The 17,880-nt window shown below is 34.6% G+C and overlaps 3 protein-coding genes and 2 long non-coding RNA genes across 5 annotated transcripts; 3 read left to right on the top strand and 2 right to left on the bottom strand.

Moving 5' to 3' along the window:
• Positions 1 to 96: 96 nt before the first annotated feature.
• On the top strand, positions 97 to 1,768 carry LOC106132656 (ribonuclease kappa-B). Its single transcript, XM_013332125.2, has 3 exons — positions 97 to 262; positions 348 to 479; positions 734 to 1,768. Exons 1-3 carry the CDS (start codon positions 191 to 193, stop codon positions 833 to 835), a joined length of 306 nt encoding a protein of 101 aa, XP_013187579.1. The 5' UTR covers positions 97 to 190; the 3' UTR covers positions 836 to 1,768.
• An 827-nt stretch (positions 1,769 to 2,595) lies between these two features.
• LOC132902899 (uncharacterized) lies at positions 2,596 to 7,969 on the top strand. Its single transcript, XR_009657274.1, has 3 exons — positions 2,596 to 2,729; positions 6,863 to 6,983; positions 7,858 to 7,969. It is a non-coding gene; the product is annotated as an uncharacterized LOC132902899 (long non-coding RNA).
• LOC132902898 (uncharacterized) lies at positions 3,389 to 6,512 on the bottom strand. The gene is made up of 2 exons (XR_009657273.1): positions 3,934 to 6,512; positions 3,389 to 3,621 (listed from the first exon to the last, which is right to left on the bottom strand). It is a non-coding gene; the product is annotated as an uncharacterized LOC132902898 (long non-coding RNA).
• An 891-nt stretch (positions 7,970 to 8,860) lies between the features above and the next one.
• LOC106132633 (ribonuclease kappa-B) lies at positions 8,861 to 10,573 on the top strand. The gene is made up of 3 exons (XM_013332088.2): positions 8,861 to 8,998; positions 9,584 to 9,700; positions 10,007 to 10,573. The coding sequence occupies exons 1-3, from the start codon at positions 8,933 to 8,935 to the stop codon at positions 10,160 to 10,162; spliced, it is 339 nt and encodes a 112-aa protein (XP_013187542.1). The 5' UTR covers positions 8,861 to 8,932; the 3' UTR covers positions 10,163 to 10,573.
• A 400-nt stretch (positions 10,574 to 10,973) lies between these two features.
• On the bottom strand, positions 10,974 to 14,513 carry LOC106132559 (testis-specific serine/threonine-protein kinase 3). The gene is made up of 6 exons (XM_013332005.2): positions 14,333 to 14,513; positions 13,948 to 14,117; positions 13,444 to 13,593; positions 12,760 to 13,033; positions 12,248 to 12,421; positions 10,974 to 11,086 (listed from the first exon to the last, which is right to left on the bottom strand). The coding sequence occupies exons 1-6, from the start codon at positions 14,510 to 14,512 to the stop codon at positions 11,000 to 11,002; spliced, it is 1,035 nt and encodes a 344-aa protein (XP_013187459.1). The 5' UTR covers position 14,513; the 3' UTR covers positions 10,974 to 10,999.
• Between the last annotated feature and the right edge of the window lie 3,367 nt (positions 14,514 to 17,880).

Here is a 17,880-nt window from a genome sequence, read left to right as displayed (position 1 = left end):
TTAAGTATCCACTTATTTATAAAAAATATATTTTGTGAATTATTCAATGTTGCATAACATCATTCTTGATCATAGACAAAGTATGATCATGTGAGTAATTTTTTTTAAAGTCCGCATTTGACAGTTCATTCGAGGTCGATAAATTTATTTCGGGTTTTGGTGTGTGATTTTTGTAAAATAAATCACCAAAATGGTTAAAGTTTGTGGACCAAAACTTTCCCTATGCGGTCTCGTTATAAGTGTGTGGGGTATAATCCAGTTGGTAAGTTTTTATCGTTTTGTAATAAGGCAAGTATTAGTATGTTCTGTCGTTCCATGTTCATTATTCTTGTTCAATGTTCTTTTAGACGCTGATGGGCGTCTTCTATTACATCAGGGCCGTAGCATTGCTTGAGGATCTCCCCATAGAAGAAGCCACAGAGCATAGCAACCGAACAATTGACCAATTCATCGCGCAAGTTGAAAGTGGATACACACAGGTCAGTCTGACTCAAAATGTTCTAATTTAATTCACGGTAGTTATGTTATCAGGGTCGTACTCCTATTTTTTACACTCAGAAACTTCATATTGCTGGAAGATCACTCTTTTATTTAGTTTATATTCAAGGTACCTTGAATATTCTAATGCTATAAGTATTTATTAATTGCAGCGCAATATTAACAAAAAAATCTATAGTTCATGCATACCATAGGTATGTTTCCTTTGTTTTAATATAAATATTGTCTTTTTCAGAATGCTTACAATTGCTGGATAGCGGCACTGCTTTACGTCGTCACCCTGGTGGTGTCTGGTCACCAGTTCTGGATGAACAACCGTTCATCAGTCAGCATGTAAATAAGAAGCTGTTGGACCTCCATTTGTTATAACTAACTTCTATAAAGAATAATCTGTTGTGGAGTGAAATTCCGTTTCACCACTGGTGGGCTTGTTCGCAATAATAATACCTTAGATTAACAGGCAGTCTTGTGCATCAACTACCTAGTGATAACATACCATAGACAAATAAACAGGTGATGTTTCGAATTGTGAATTTACCCTGGGTAAAATGTCTATGCATATTACTAGTTACTGCATATAACATCAGTTACGTGCATATGCTTCAAATAATAGCTGTAATGTTATCCTTGAGTCAGTATTTCCATCCCTATGCAATCACTAAATAAAATTTTATGAGACAAAGAGCAGAACATGCAATTTTTTTTTATTGTGTATCTGCCCTGAAGTTAGTCAAACCATAATGGATAGGTAATTGTTATATTTATAATACCATTCCAGATATAAATTAATTAGTATGATGCCGATGTAAATTATAAAGCTATGATTTTTGGTTATACTCTCATGACTATGTTTTTGAAAGTTAAAAAAAGTCTAAAAACGATATTGAAGTAATATCATGTAATTAAACTCAGAATTTATCCAAATGTTCTATATGTCTGTAATTCCCATAATAAAATAAAATCAGTGTAAATAATTTTTGCTTTGTTTTTGCAATCACGTTTTCATGCTACCTATATGTACAATTTGCATTTTATAATCAAATAGGTAGTTTTGATTATTTTACTTTCAGTTTTTATTGATTAAGATATGACCTGTGTATAAAGGATTACATATTTATTTTTCATTTAAGTTTGAAGTCCTATATTCACAAACTTTTCAAAATAATTCCGATTTGTTGCAAAAGTATCCCTTCTCAAATTGTACATAATTATTTAGTAGGTAACATTATATAATCATAGATTTTCTTGAAGTAAAGTATTAATGTTATTAGATGTGTGTTTTATTTTTTATTTTTATTAAACTTACGTAGCTATATTTTTTTTTGTGATAATCAAGACGTTCTATTCGTTCCACTCCAAGAACTTGTTTAAAATGGTATAGTGGCATTATTTATAACTAGCTTTTGCCCGTGTCTTCTTACGCGTCTTTTACGCAATAAGAGGCAGTCTATTTTCTTCCTGATGGAATTTGATTCAGTGATAGAGTTGACCCTGACCAATTTTATATTTATTCCAAATTTCATTGAAACCAGTTCAGTGGTTAAGGCGAGAAAGACTAGCACACAGAGAGATTAGTAGGGAAGTAGTGATTTTATGTTGTAAATTGGCAATAGTTATAATCATCCTTCCGGTTGCGTCCTTACCTCATTGAAGAGGCACAGTGCGCCTGTGACCATTATTGGGTAAATCAGATTTGTACATTAAGCAATATATCTGACCGAGATATTTTTTTAATTTAGCAATAAAACCATAGAATTGGTCGTTTCTATATCCTAGAATATGCGCAAAATAATGCATACCTATTTTTAAAACGTCATCATAGTGTCCAAAAATTCTGATAAATCAATCGATATAATGTGCCTAGCAAAGGTGTACTATTTGAAAATTATCATACATTTTTTTTGGATTTCAGTGAAATAAACCCTTTATTTATATGGCTGTATATTGACGAAAACCGCATTCAAACCGCTTCAACCGTAAACTGTGTACTTCTTTGAAAAAGTATTATCTTCACTGAACTAATTCCTCCTTTCTTTTTAATGTCGTAACTGACATAAAACATCTTTGTTTTTCTCTATTTGTCATTATTCTGTCATAGATTTCGAGTTGCTTAACATAAGTCTGCATAAATTTAAGTTGAATTGCATTTATTAATAAGATAGATAATGGGTGTTATTTATACCACAGGAGTATTCATTTTCTGCATAAGTATTTGGGCGGTCATACAGTTGGTAGGTAATTTATTGCGCTTTATTTTTTGAACCCTATACCTATCATCTTACTTGCGTTTGTCTTGGTTGTATTCCCTTCTACTGTATGTCTACATACATATAATCACGTCCATTTCCCTTGCGGGGTAGACAGACCTAACAGTTTTGAAAAGACTGAAAAGCCACGTTCAGCTGCATGGCTAAATGATGGAATTGAGATTCAAATCGTGACAGGTTGCGAGCCCATCGCCCTTATGAAGAATCTATAGTCTTTATTAAGTTTATTAGCCTTACCCTTTGTCGCCTTTTACGACATCCATGGGTAATATATGTAGTGGTCTTATTATAAAAGTGCTGTGAACCACACGTGTTGCATTCTATCTTGGGATGGATTAGAGCCCCAAAAGGAATTATTTTATGAAAGGAAAAAATACAAATAACATATATGTACATAGGTACATATGACATGATCAAAGCTTAAACATAAGTTTTCTTATTTGTAAGCGTCCATCTAGCGGTTGATACAGCTACAATGGACCTGAGACTAAGTAAATACCTATACAAGGTGTAACGGAAAGGGGGTTATCATAAAAAGTGGGTGGATACTATACCTTAAATAGATTCTTCCTACTGCTACTGCTGGTCCTTATCACCATGTTCATAAATGCATGTCAATAAAATTTCGCAATAAAATGTATTTATTTAAATGTAAACAAACGTGGCAAATCACTATTGGGTCAACATCCCCAATTCAAAACAACACACACACTAAGACACTATCGATGTACACTAAAACACTAACTCCTCACTCGTCATTTTCTCCTGGTACCGTCGGCGACCTAAGTCGTAGGTAGCCGCTTTGTCGGCGCCGTCAAAGAGATCGCGGCAAGGCGGCGAACGTTTGACGAAGATTCTAAAACAAACAAATAAGACTCGTTTACTTAATCAATAAGAATCATTTTGCTTTGACAGAGGTACGTCGTTTAAGACATTCAATCGATTTGAAAATATTCGCATGAAATGCAAAAGAAATAATAATTACCTACATACATAAAACCACGACTTTTTCCCGGAGGGATAGACAGAGACTACATCTTTCCACGATCTCTGCATACTTCCTTCGCTTCATCCACATTCATAACTCTTCATGCAAGCTAATAAATAATTACCTACATTACAAAATAAATTGGTAACTAAGTCAAAGAAAGAATGAAAACCTACATACCTTTCAAAGAAAGGGTTCAAAACGTCGACCTCCTTCTTGGATGCACAAGTCAGCTCTCCGGTAAATGGAAACCCAGACATTGCGAAGCATTCCTGGCGTTACAGTATCGCATGCGGTTTGATGCGGGCAACCATTTCTTCGCTCGAAGGGGAATCCGACGCATACACTTTATTTTTAATGTATCCCCAGAAAAAAAGTCAAGTGGTGTGAGTTCTGGAGACCGCGGAGGCAATGCGATACGTCCTCCTCGTCCAATCCATTCCGGGAACCGGGCATTGAGGTGGCTGCGCTCATCACGAGCGAAGTGAGCTGGAGCGCCACCATGTTGGAATATTAGGTTGTTTTCCATCACGATATCCACGTAACTTCTCACTGGCATTACTGTTCCTCATTTAAGTAATTTTCTAGGAAATTTAGGCTGTTAGGCAAAAAATATGGTTCAACGACAACATCTCCGACTATTCCAGCATCCAGCCAACACATTTATCCGCCACTGGTACTGGAAAGATGACTCCGTAAAAACATGTGGATTGGTAGCTAGGTATGCGACCAATAATGTTCATTGTAGTCGTAATAATATTCTGAATTACTCAAAGAAATCACGAAAGAGAACACGTGTACGAAAAAGTCAAAACACAAACAATGTTGTCACCAGTGCTGCCAGACCAAAAATCCGATTGAGCGCTGTAAGATGTAAAAAAGCGCTCGATTTCTTGGAAATTGTGCTTTAAAAAAGCGCTAGATATCGCGCTAAAAGAACAATTTTTCTTGAATGAAATAAAGCAAACAAACAAAAAAACACTCTATTAGGCTTTAAAATAACTGATGCTGATAGAGCCATAGAGTTTTTTAATATGTCATGATGTAAATTAAAAAAAACACCAGATTATCCGCTAGGTGCCATAATTCTGTAAAGCGCACCAAACACATAAAAAAGCGCTAGATCTAGCGCCCAAAGCGTTAAAATGGCAGCACTGGTTGTCACGCAAACGGATAGCGAACGACTGATTGACTTCTCAAATAATTGTACATTTCCGCTTCCCGATTCTGGCATCCTAGTACAGGGGAGACACGGGCAAAGTCGACCACGGTCACGTTAACCGGCTATTTTTGTAAACAAAGGTGAAATAAAATTATTTTAGTACAAATATGTTTTGTCCCTTTGATTCAATATCTTATTAATTTTACCATAATAAACGGGTTAAAAACAGTATTATTTGATTTCAAAATTTTACCATACTTACTACCACTCTTACCAATAGGAAAAAGTGGCATGTACAAAACGTGTTTCCTAGGTTGACTAAATGTTGACAACTTTTTTATGAATGTGGCGATAAAATTAAACAAAGTAAAAGTTTACTAATCACAAACGTAAATAATCAGGTGGGATCATCATTTTACCCTCACTTACCCTAAAGCGGAAGAAAGGATACGTGTACATCACCTGTCTCGCGGCGTAGCGCCATTGGGCGGCGCTTAGTGTACTAGACAGTGAACCCATTGACTGCGCACACACACACTCTCAAATTTGAATATTGACCTTGAATTAGTCGAATTTAAGAACGAGAGACAAGTACTCTATCTAGTCTTGCCTTCTCGTTTTGGTAAATTAGGGGCCCGTTTTCATTTATTTTTAAGTAGATAAATTAAACCTCTTGCGTATCCATGAAATCCTGGTAGCTAAATGATTAATTCCTTTATTTTATTCGGAGATGTTTTTACCCATGATGCAAAAAAGAGTAGTGTTGTTGATGCAGATGACGCAGAGAGACTGCCGTCTGACGTCCGCAAGGATCAGAGACTTAAAAGAAAACATGTTTCCCTTCACGAACATTTCTTTCTTCCCGGACTTTTAACAACCTATGTAAACGTCATTTAAGTACTAGATCATTAGTAATAGTTTTATTAATTTATGACGATATTCGTTAATCGGCTTCTTAAAATATGAAAAAGAATTTCGTTCGTAATAGAAAATTTCTTAAAATATCCGGAACCATTTTAATACATTATTAATCGACCTTGCTCTTTGCTCCTTGCAAAGAAAAGTCACGCCTATTTCAGGGTTCATTTGGAAAATTTTAGTTAAAACCAACAACAATAGTTTGCTCGGATTTTGTGATTCAATAATAGTTTGATTATTTCTCTTTTTAATTATTATTTCTTTAAAAAATATTTCTTTCATATTTAAGTTTTTCATAATGTTACAAACACGTTCTCTGGTAACTACTACATTGATATTATTCAGTACGCTTAGTTCGTTGTTTTACTTTTACTTTATAACTGTAAAAACGCCAGTCCGGTATTTTAGTTGCTACAATTAATCTGCTAAAATAATTGATGAGAAACTGTTAGTCAGTTTTCTTTTTTGCCATGAGATTGAAGAGTCATATGAAACACTGATATTCAAACAGCCTTCAGTGTAAAGTTGTAATTTTAATGAGATAAAGTAAAAAATCAAGTTTCGCAGGTGGGACTCGTCAGCTAAATAGTAAAAAGTAAAGAAAAAAGCAGGAACACTTAGTTAAGAAAAACAAAAAAAAAAAGATATCCGGAACCCTGGCTCTAAAATACTATTTTAAAGTACCAGGAGTACAGACGGGAGGCGTCGACATTAGGCCAGCGGGCCAATGCGTGTGATCGTTAAGGTGCTATTGACCTCACAGCTGTTTACTGCTATAGTGTTGTGCAAGTTTTAATAAAATAACATAAAATAAAATAAAATCGGCTGTAAAAAATAAAAATTTCAAAATAAAAAATTTACTTTTAGGGTTTTGCGTGGCACCAGGCTGTTTGTTACCGGTAACTCGTTTGGTGTACTCAATATGATAACCCCCTTTCCGTTACACATTGTATGTATTTACTTGTAGAAATATCATTTGTAGGTAAGTAGGCATACCTACTTACCTACAAATGAAATTTCTTTTCACAGACATTAATGGCATTTTTCTATAGCATAGAAGCGTCAACTCTACTTGGAGACGTTTCTGTAGTGGATACTAATAGCAGTTATAACTTTGTGTATGAAGTACCTAAGAGATAATTACCAAATAGTAAGTAACTAGTTATTGTTTTTTTAAACATTTTTTTAATACCAATGCCTATATGTATTACATAAGTACGTATGTAAAATCACGTCCTTATTCCTTACGGGGTAGACAGAACCTTTAGTCTTGAGAACACTAAATCACGGGAAACAGCTAGGTAGTGGAGTATAATTTCAGCTTCCCATGCCCTATAAGTAACTGGTCAATTTCTTTAATAGGTTCTTTAATAAAGATAAACAATTTTGATATTATCTTTTTATAGAAAAATATCCTTTAATATAGATAAAACGTGTAGGTACACGAAAACGGCTCTAACGATTTCGTTGAAATTTTAAATACATATAGGTGCGTACGGGAATTAAAAAAAAACGATCTTACTAGGTCCTACATCCAGAAAAATTAGTTTTTCCACATTTTCACCCAAAAACATTTTCCCATATAAAATGGTTGCTAAAGATTGATAGGTAATTTCGCCTCCGCGATCGCTTTACGCGACGGCTTAGTTGGCGAGAATAATACATCTAAGAAAACAGTATTAATATCGGAACAATAGTTCTCGTGTAATGCGAGTTATTAGGTACAAACGTACAGACAAACAGAAATTAAAATACATTTTTGATTTTGGTTGCCCTTATTGAACTATGGGGGATCGATACCAATTTTTTGCCAATATCTTTCAAGTTCACGACACAGTCAGCTAGGTAGGTACGACTTATATATGTACTGATTTTTATAATATTACAATGAAATAACTAGCCACTCAATATGCTCACAAAATTTCATGAGAATCAGTCAAGCCGTTTCGGAGGAGTACGGGAACGAACATTGTGACACGAGAATTTTATATATAAGATTATATACTAAAAATATTTGCATTTAGGTGTCACACAACTGTTACTACGCTGCCTATGCCTACGTGGTCATCAATGTGATATCTTGGTTCGTAATCTTCAAAGGAAAAATTTTGGATAAAATGGAAGCGAAAAAGCAGCTAGGAGATATACCTACGTTGGTTCGAAAACGATAATTATTATCGTTACGAACGAACCAATATTGACATAGTGTTTATAAACTTATGAAACATTAAAGCGTTAATATTAAATTTGCCTTTTATTTTTAACTAGTTGGTCGATGACCACGACTTCGTCGATTTTATTAAGGTATCATTTCTAAATTTCAAAATCTCTACATTTCTGCATTTCTCTGACCTCCGTTACCCGTTAGATAGACCCTTACAAGGGAATCTAGCCTCTAGCTTAATATTAGATTTATCACTCAAAGTTGCAGAATGTGCTGGTCTCCTCTCGATGTTTTCCCTCACCGTAAAGAGCATCGGTTAGCACTCAAACTAATGTACGTTATTCTGAAAACAGTCATTGATACATGGCCGAGGATTTGAACCTGTGCCTTCCACGTGCGGTGAAGAGCACAGGATTCTCTTAGTCCAATCTTGTATATAATTTGCTATGAACAGGTCCAAGAGAGTCGGACGCGGCTCTGTTTATAATCTGGAATTTATTACCTATATCTATTGTCATTACATGTGGATCACCTTAGGTAGGTAGTAGAGTCAAAAGCGGGATAAACGACTAAGCTGGGAGGCGCTCAGATATTAAATGGAAGTCAGTTCCTGCCTTTTGATAGCCTTTCGACATACATAGAACTTAGGATAAGAATCACTTCTTTTATTTACTGCGTGCATGTTATAAAGACAACAACTATACCCTTGGTCATCCCCGTTGTCCCCCAGGATAATGTCGGTAGACAAACTTTTTTGTCCACCATTCCGCGAATAGCCTTGAAAAAATATTTTCGTGACATACCATCACGCCCAAAACATCAGTGTCGTTTTGATAACATTGTCAAATTGTCTACAGGTATTGCTCGTTTTGCTAGGTATTTACTTTGATTTATAGAGTTTGAAATAAATATTATACACAAGTGCATAGCAAAGAATGGGCGCTCTTTATTCTGGCGGTATGTGCTGCCTGTGCCTTAGCATTTGGGCTGTCATACAATTGGTGAGTGACACAGGTTTATCTCTTAGGTCCACCGTACTTAAAAATGTAATTCATTCGTCTGAGTTTCATTTGATATCTTAATTTTTTTGTACATTACCATAGCATAAGTTTAGGATAAGTTAATTTGTTGTAATTAAAGTATTCTATCTATCTAAATACCTTAATATTTATGTAATCTTATTCATTATCATCTTCCAATAAAAAGTTAGTACCCTTCCTAGACTAGACAGCCTATGACCATGTTCCTGGTGGGTGTAAGTCAGGTTTTTACACGAAGCGGCCCGTCTGACCTCCGCAAGCTTGCAGAGGAACCTTAACATAATATCCGGTTGCCTGAATGTGCATATTTCTTTACGATGTTTCCCTCACCGTAAGAACACGATTAACAATCTATTGGTAGCGGCGGTGGGACTTGAATCCGGAGCATAAAAGAATAGTTTTAACAAGTACAAGAAAAAATATCTATTTGTGAGTATGAGATAGATATTTTTTGTATAAAAACAGAAGATTCAATTCGTCAATTTAAGTACCTTAAATACCAGAGGCGCTGACTTTCTACTAATGATCAATGTTTTATGGTTGCAGACTTTAATGGGATTTTTCTATAGCATAGAAGCGTCAACGTTAGTTGATGACGTGGAAGCCGAAAAATATAACGATATCTCAGATTACTTATCTATTACAAAAGCTAATTTTCAAAAGGTGAACGGTTGATATTACATTGTTAAATCCCTTTTAAATGTGCTATCTATCTGAAATTAGTCCCAGTTGAGTCAACACATGTCGGGAGAAAAGCCTCGGGTCCACCTTTTCAAAGATTATAGGTATATGACAAAAAAGGTATGAAGTGGGTACACGCAGAGAACTCAGCCTTGCAAGGTCCATAGTTTCCTCAGCGTGAAAGCATATAAAGTTATCTCTGAATAAATAGTATCAATTTTCATTCTGTTTTTGCATCAGAAGGAAATAGAAAGAGCAAAGAATTAAACTTGATTTTCGCTTTTTTAGATATCAGGAGTTTGTTACTATACTGCGTATATATACGTGGTTATGATTCTGGTGTCCTGGTACATGATCTCTCGAGGAAAATCAAATGACAGGAAGGCGGCCGAAAAAGCTTATGCAGAAGAATCATTGTGCGGAACACTAGATGACCCCAAGTAAGAGATGGTTCTCATTAGAGCGGTCTTTATCTGGGGCGGACGGGACATGATTTTAATAAGTTACATTGCATACATATTATCACGACTATAGATTCACGACATTACTTACATATTCCTTGCCGGGCAGACAGAGCAAACGGTCTAAAAAAGGCTTAAAGGCTACAGCTGAACGTGATTAACGTGGCCATATACAATTTTGAAAGTCCCGCGGGCCCGGTCAGAATATGCACTTGGTATAATTGCTTCATATAAAAGGATGTAAAGTTTCAGTTCGGTAGTTACGCAACAATGGTCCGCTCTAATGAGCATCCACCCATAATATCTGCTTGACGAAGAAAAAGCCTGATGGTACTTCACATCCTTTTAAGACACTTAACTGTGAATCAATGAACTATTTCTAATTAATTTTAGTTTCTTTGTTTATACGTAGTTTTTATAGTTTATAATATAAATAAATCAAATTGTTACTTACATATTGTGATGATTGTTCTTTGTTTGTGCTTTTATGCCTACGAACTTTTTCAACTTCTTTCTAAAATTATCGTCGTAAGACGGCGAAATAGCGCTTAGTTACATTGGGCGACATCAAAATATTCGATGTTTTTAGGGAGGTATGAAAAATTGCTACTGCGCATCCCGGAAGTGAAAAATTCTCTAGGGACAACTTTAATGCCGGGTATAGTAAGAGACGATGGCATTTGGTTTGTATGTAACACATGGATTTGTTTGTGAGTAAAAAAACTATATTTTCATTTTTTATCTCTCTATTATTATTTTTAAAAGGTTAAAACAAAAATATAGAGCTCTTAAAATTTTTTACAGGTGTTTAATCAAATTATCATTTCACTTCTTCTAATTTTCTGTCGAATGTTACAGTGCCTATGTTTACGCTTTTAATTTCCTCTTTGCTTGTGACTTCTTTTTCCTGAAAAATAACATGAAGAATATTTATAGGGTACACATATGTATCATTGTAAAAATCTTTTTAAAATAGATATATAATAATTTTTCACGTATTAATCATCAAATGAAACTACGCTATCATTCATGAAAAAGACACAATGAAAATAAACATTTCTGACGATAATCAGGCAGTCATCAAAAAAACAAAAGCTTTTAATTTAGACAATTTCAAATTAATTTCGTAGCAGCTTCCATACTTCACTTGGTTGAACCTTGTTGAAGAATTTTGTCTGGGTGTTTTTGTGCCAAAAGGTTATACCAATTTAGGGCCATGATCGGAATTCTGAAATGTTAAAATTTTGTTTCCAATTTAGATATCTAAATCAATTTAGCTACTGACCTTATAATTGCTAAATTATAGCTTTGTGAGGAAACGAAGTTGGTATTCGGAAAATTTAGTATGGTTACCTAATAATACTTAACTAGTTCATTTCTTTAAACAGACAAAAAGTTAATAAACTTGAAGAAATTTGTAATATACATTACAAATATAAATTTGTAATATATTAAAAAGCTGAAGAGTTTGTTTGTTTGTTTGAACGCGCTAATCTCGGGAACTACTGGTTCGAATTGAAAAATCCTTTTTGTGTTTCATAGACCATTTATCGAGGAAGCTTGCTTTAGGCTATTTATCATGACGCTGCAACTATTAGAAGAAATTGTTCCTCCTTGAGGGCTTCAATGATGCCCAAAATAACTATTCCACGCGGACGAAGTCGCGGGAACAGCTAATGGCACAATAAATTTATTTATGACAAACATGTTTTTCAAAAAACGGTCATACCGTTGATGATATATAAAAATGGGCACAAGCTGTTATGGCGCCAGCAGTAGAAGGAAGTTAATAGTGTAGATAATTATAAGAAACTAGCCGAATCCAGAAAAAAAAACAAGCTATAATAGACCCGTGATATTACAAGTAAGCATACATACTTACCTACTTACTAAAAATTTATCCCTTACTAGTCAGAGCCAAAGTCTCGGAAAGGCTGAGCACTGAGCAACCTGTCGCTATATGAATCTCAAATCTATTCAGCTATCCAGCTGAATGGGGACTTACAAAGAAGTTTTTAATCTGGTTATTCTTGGTGTTAAGTTCTTTATCAAACCTGCGTTGGTTTACCTGAGCATCAACTTCTTCATCTTTGGCTGGTTGATTGGGGTTTAACCAGGGGTCGGCGAGGATCTGTGGGATTTTCAGACGGACCTTCAGAGGAGCCAGGATTCTGGTGATCAGTTTGCGGCATTCCGTCGAAACCTTTGGCTCTCTTGGGAACGAAACTTTGTTCTGAACTTGCTGCGGAAAAGAGTTACTATAAAATTGGTGAAACAAATATCTGACAACTTAGTGATATGTGTTGTACTCGTACTAAAATTTTAAATACGATGACTTCAAGCTCTTATTTATAAATGGGTCGGTGATAATGTTTTATAATGCCCGTTTATCGTCTTAAGAAGTTGTTACTAAAGCTGTTGTTATTAAAGTGGACTATACTTATCATCAATAACTTTTACCGGAACGAGGTGGAACTATTAAACAGCATGTCAAGAATCGTGAAAATTTCAAACCCTACCTTCTTCGTTATTTGGTTAGCAAATTTTTGTTAGCAAACTTATGTCTATTGACTAACTAACCTTCAATAACTGTGTGTAATTTGTATCGTCAAAGGGCAGTCGTCCGTATACGATAGCATATAACACCACTCCCATGCTCCATATATCGGAGTCCTGTGGCCTGTAAGGGACCCCTTTCAGGATCTCGGGAGAAGCGTAGGCGTAACTGCCGCAGAAGGTTTCGCTCAAAGAATACACTCCATTTTTTGGCTTCATATGACCCCTCGCGAATCCGAAATCAGACAGCTTTATGTTCAAACCGTGATCCATCAGCAAGTTTTCGCATTTGATGTCCCTGTACAAGCAAGAAGAGGTGACGATATGGGGGCATACCTATGTCTTTAAGGCTCTCAGAAGTGATAAAAAAAAGAGGGAAGATAAGACATAATACCGTGTCAAATTGTATATCTGGTCGAAATGTATAAGTTTCTTCTAATTTTCACGATGTTTTCCCTCACCGTAACACACCTATGCCATATTAATGTTCGAGAATCAGAGGTCATGGCATGGCTTATATTCTCACTCTTTTTATATTTTGAATTAACCGCTGGGAAAGAGAAAGAGGGAAGTTTATCAACGTTCGTGAATCGAACGCAGACGTTTGTCGTCTGCTGAGCATTTTGGCTAAATATTACCTGTTTAAGCATTGTAACAGTGGTTTAAAAAAATATAAGTTCGTGAAAAAGAGGGTAGAAGAAATTTTACCTGTGAACTACCCCACGTTCGTGGCAGTACTCCACGGCTTCGACAAGCTGCTGAAACCAACGACGACCACGGATCTCGTCTATGTGTTGATCTTTGCGGATGATGTCTAGGAGGCTGCCGTTTTCAGCATACTCCATCACAATGTAGACCCTAAAAAGCATAGTTTTTACTTTTATTTTCTCCCCCTTTCTAACTTTTTCATTAACATAACAGAATAACAGATAAATAAATTTCTTGTGGGCAATCGTGAATAACCCGCTGCTTCGCTAACCTGTATAAAAATCTACATTGTTAAATCAAAGCATTCATAAAAATCACGTTACTACTCGTGTATCTAGTTGGAATTTCCACTAAGAACTGCCAAGTTGACAGCTATGCTAATAGTCGACTTTAGGCTATTTTATATAGATAGGTAGTATCATTCTAAACTAAGCATCTAAATATTTAATCGTCTATATTTTCTACACTTTGATGAGCTATAAATGATAACAATTAAAAGTAAACCTGTGTGTGGTTTCAATTGCCTGCAAAAACCGTATTAAATTTTCATGTTTCAGTCCCTTCACGACTTCTATTTCTCTTGGCAGAAACTTCTTCAGATAATCGCCTGGTGCTTGAAATTTGCTTATTATTTTAACCGCTACTTGGCAGTTGTGCCTTTCACTTGTAGCTACCTGTTTTATTATAAATATTTAAGAGGAATGAAGTAACTATAGAGACTGTTAATTAAAAATCATTAATATTATAGGTAGCATGATCTACAATTGGTATCTAACGGACAAAGCGACGTTTGCTGCATTTTTGCCTCATAGGCTAATCGCTCTATTTTTCACGAGACTAGATCGACCAAAAATACACCTCTGAAAGAAGAAGTAACTAGACAGAGTACCTTGACGGTAGCATATGAGCCTGACCCAATTGTTCTACCAAGTACATATCCATGTGTTTCGAGTACGGTAAGTTTCCTTTCGGGTTTAGCAGCTTCAGTACCGCTGTGCAGAGTCGCCGCGGGCTCGGTCGACATCTCACCGAATACATTTTCATTGGCTCTAACATCCGGCCCCGGCATATCACAGTATAATTTTGTATTTAAAAAATGAAGGCCATCAAAAGTTACATTATTATGAATTTTAGCCACATTATAATGATTACTCAAGTATTTTTTGTGTTTTTATTCATGCTGTCGTTTTGTCAAAAGCTTTGACGAAATCTTTGAAAAGCTCTGTCTATTTCAGTGTCAAAATATAATATTATGTTAGTCACCAGTATGTGTTTTAAATTCGTATATTATCTTGTGTTCTACTTTTCCCGTTTACAATTTTTTCTATTTATCATTTCATATTTATTTTCATAAAATATAAATGTGAAATAATGAAAAGTAAAATAGTAATAAGAGTATATATTCTTTATGTATGTTGTTATTACATATAATATAATAAGACCTACCTGCTCATGGAAATAATTTTCATACTTACGCGCCGAAATTAAAAAACCTAATGTAGATGGGTGACTGTCAATGTCAAATTCATGTAAATGATGACAAGTGAGTGTTCAACATCAACATGGAAGTACAACAATAACAAAAACAATACGATTTTAGATTTCATCATTATTTTCATTGATATTACTGAAATCTTTTGGTGTTTTATTATTAAAATTTGTCAAATCAAAATTAACACGGCTGTTAATTGTGTTTACTTCATTTTATTTCTACACTTATTATTATAGTTTGTGATTTCAATATTTTCATATTACCGCAATTTGACGGTGAATAACTGTGTTAGAAGACCATATAATTAAATTTATTCGTGTGGAAACAACAAAATTAATTGTACGTATCCATTGCATGCCTCCTCCGTGTTGTTCTGTCAATAAATTAGATCTTGAATTTAGGCTTTCACTTGTAGTTAGGAGTTTTTTTAGTTACAGGCGATTTGTATAATTCAAATGTTCATTGGGAATGTAGCTTATAGCTGTCGTATTTTAAAATAAATGCTTTAAGAGCTTTTCATCTTTCGTTTGTTTCATACACATATGCTTATTCAGTGTTAACTTCATAAAATTTCTAGTTTACAATTCCTTAATTTCACTGAGGCAAGCTAGAAAAGAAATTTTTTCTTTTGTTGAAATTACCTCATAAAGTACTTACTAATTATACTAAATTTTACTTCAATACCTCATTGTTATGAATAAACGCAAAAGATTCATCCTCCTTCCTTCCCATTTTTCCATTTTTTTTAAGAAGGTTTATTAACTTTAATTTTTATATTCTTCTTCTCATAGATACCAACATCTAGAAATGCCATAAAGCTAGCTAAGTCTGTTATATCAATCTCTATATCTGTATAAATATAGGCAAAGCTGCTTCACAAGTAAATAAATTTATTTAAAACTAGTTTATCATTAGTTAAATTTCTTCCAGTCAACCAAACTAAAAAAGGAATACCCCAAATAAAAAAGCATTATAAAAATTTTATTTGTGTTTATTTTATCTCTGCCAAATTTTACTAACATTATGTAATATTTGTGTTTCCAATAGAAGTAACTATATTAAAAAAATAAACAAGACTTTATAATAAAAGTTTTTAGAACATTAGTTTGATATTTTTTTTACTTGGATAAATTGTAAATAAATGCCATTATTTTATTTGTTTAGAATAGGCTAGTGTGAATTTCTGGAATAAAAAGCATGCTTTATTCGGAAGTTAAGTTATGAGTTTTTATTTTTTGTATGAGTCATCTTTCTTGTAGTTACCATATATTCTTTTTGCACAGGCTGCACAATTTGCCTATAGAAATTACAATTTTATAATAGTAATAAATTTTTTATTATTTTTACTTCACAAAAGCAGTATTTGTACAATGGTAGGTATTACACTGGTGGTTTACAATTAATTTTATGCTTAGGTGTGCCTTCGAATAAATCATTCTGTGTGTAGCAAATAAATCATACATTAATACATATATAAAATCACGCCTTTTTCCCGGAGGGGTAGGCAGAGACTACAACTTTCCACTTGCCACAATCTTTGCATAGTTCCTTCGGATCATCCTTATTTATAACTCTCTTTAAGCAAGCTCCCCGGTTTTGGGTACTCTTGACCTGACCCCTTAAATTAGTTTGTATCAATACAAATAATAATTATAACATTTATTCATATACTTTATAATCACAGAATCACTTTGAGGTGTCGGCATCTGCATATCATCTTGATAAAAGATTTTAATTAAAACTAAACCAATCGGAACATACCATTTCGTAGGAGAGGTAAAGTGGCAAAATGTGAGCCACGTTGAAATTGAAAAAGCGGGCAATGACTCTCTTCTCCGAATATCAGTGACATTAAAGAGCATTTTGCAATTGGAATGGCTCTGTCAGAATTTTGTGTTAAAAACCCGCGCTCACCGGCCGTCGACGTTAGAGCACAAAGAAAACAATTGCTGCGATTGTAGCCTGCCTGCTCGTGCGAATCGTGTCGTGAACGTCCTGTAGAGCCCTATTACTACTCGTGTAGACCCTTCCTATGTCCTCACACCTTCAGTGCTCCGCAAGCTCCGAAGGGTCCGGCTTCACTGGACGCGAGCAATGTTTCATTCGATGACCCATTTTCGTACATTTACGTTTCATTTTTGCTTTCTGATAGCATTTTTGGATACCAGCAGGTGAACGTTTGAAGATTTTAACAAAGTTTTTTTATAGTCGTACTCACTAGTTTTTACTCTGTTATTTTAGTTTCTACACACGATATTTAACGTCTTTCAAAAGTTTTTAACACAACAAGTTTTTTGTTAATCTCATTCGTATCTAACCGTTGGGCTTGGTCAAATCTTTTTGCCAAAATCTAAAAGATTACCTATTCTAAGTAAATTAACTACTTTAACCTTACTTTTACTGAGTAAGTTTGCTGCGCATCGAGCCGGCACTGTCACGTCCACCAGTGAGGCATCGCATCAAACAATTAAGAGTTATCCCGAGTTAGGTGCGCTGCGATATATCGCAGACTTGATTACTTTTCCTCTAGTCCACAGACCGACTTTCTTAGAGGAAAGGTGGTAATTTTGCCGAATATGTGTACCTTTAATATCATATAACTTTACATACTAAATGTCTTATTATTTATTTATCGTAGTTAAATGGTATGCAGAACACTTATCTATTTAAATACTTGAAAGACGATTTAAAGATGAAAGCGCATGAAAACCTGATTGTGAAAATATGGATGGCTGAAAATATGTCAAATTGATTATGCGTTGATATATCAGGTATATATAAAATAGGTGCATATTTTTCTTGATCTATTTTCTATTTGAGTCTATGTTTTGCTCGACAGAAGTAATAAAAGCAAACCAGCAAAGCGGTAACTCTCATTTTTAATTGAAACACTTGAAACTTAGTTTGTGAACCGTCATTACATTGTATCATAATTATTGGTATTA

Source organism: Amyelois transitella, chromosome 19, assembly GCF_032362555.1.
Source record: "Amyelois transitella isolate CPQ chromosome 19, ilAmyTran1.1, whole genome shotgun sequence".
NCBI lineage: Eukaryota > Metazoa > Arthropoda > Insecta > Lepidoptera > Pyralidae > Amyelois > Amyelois transitella.
This window is presented reverse-complemented; position numbering and strand designations above follow the sequence as displayed.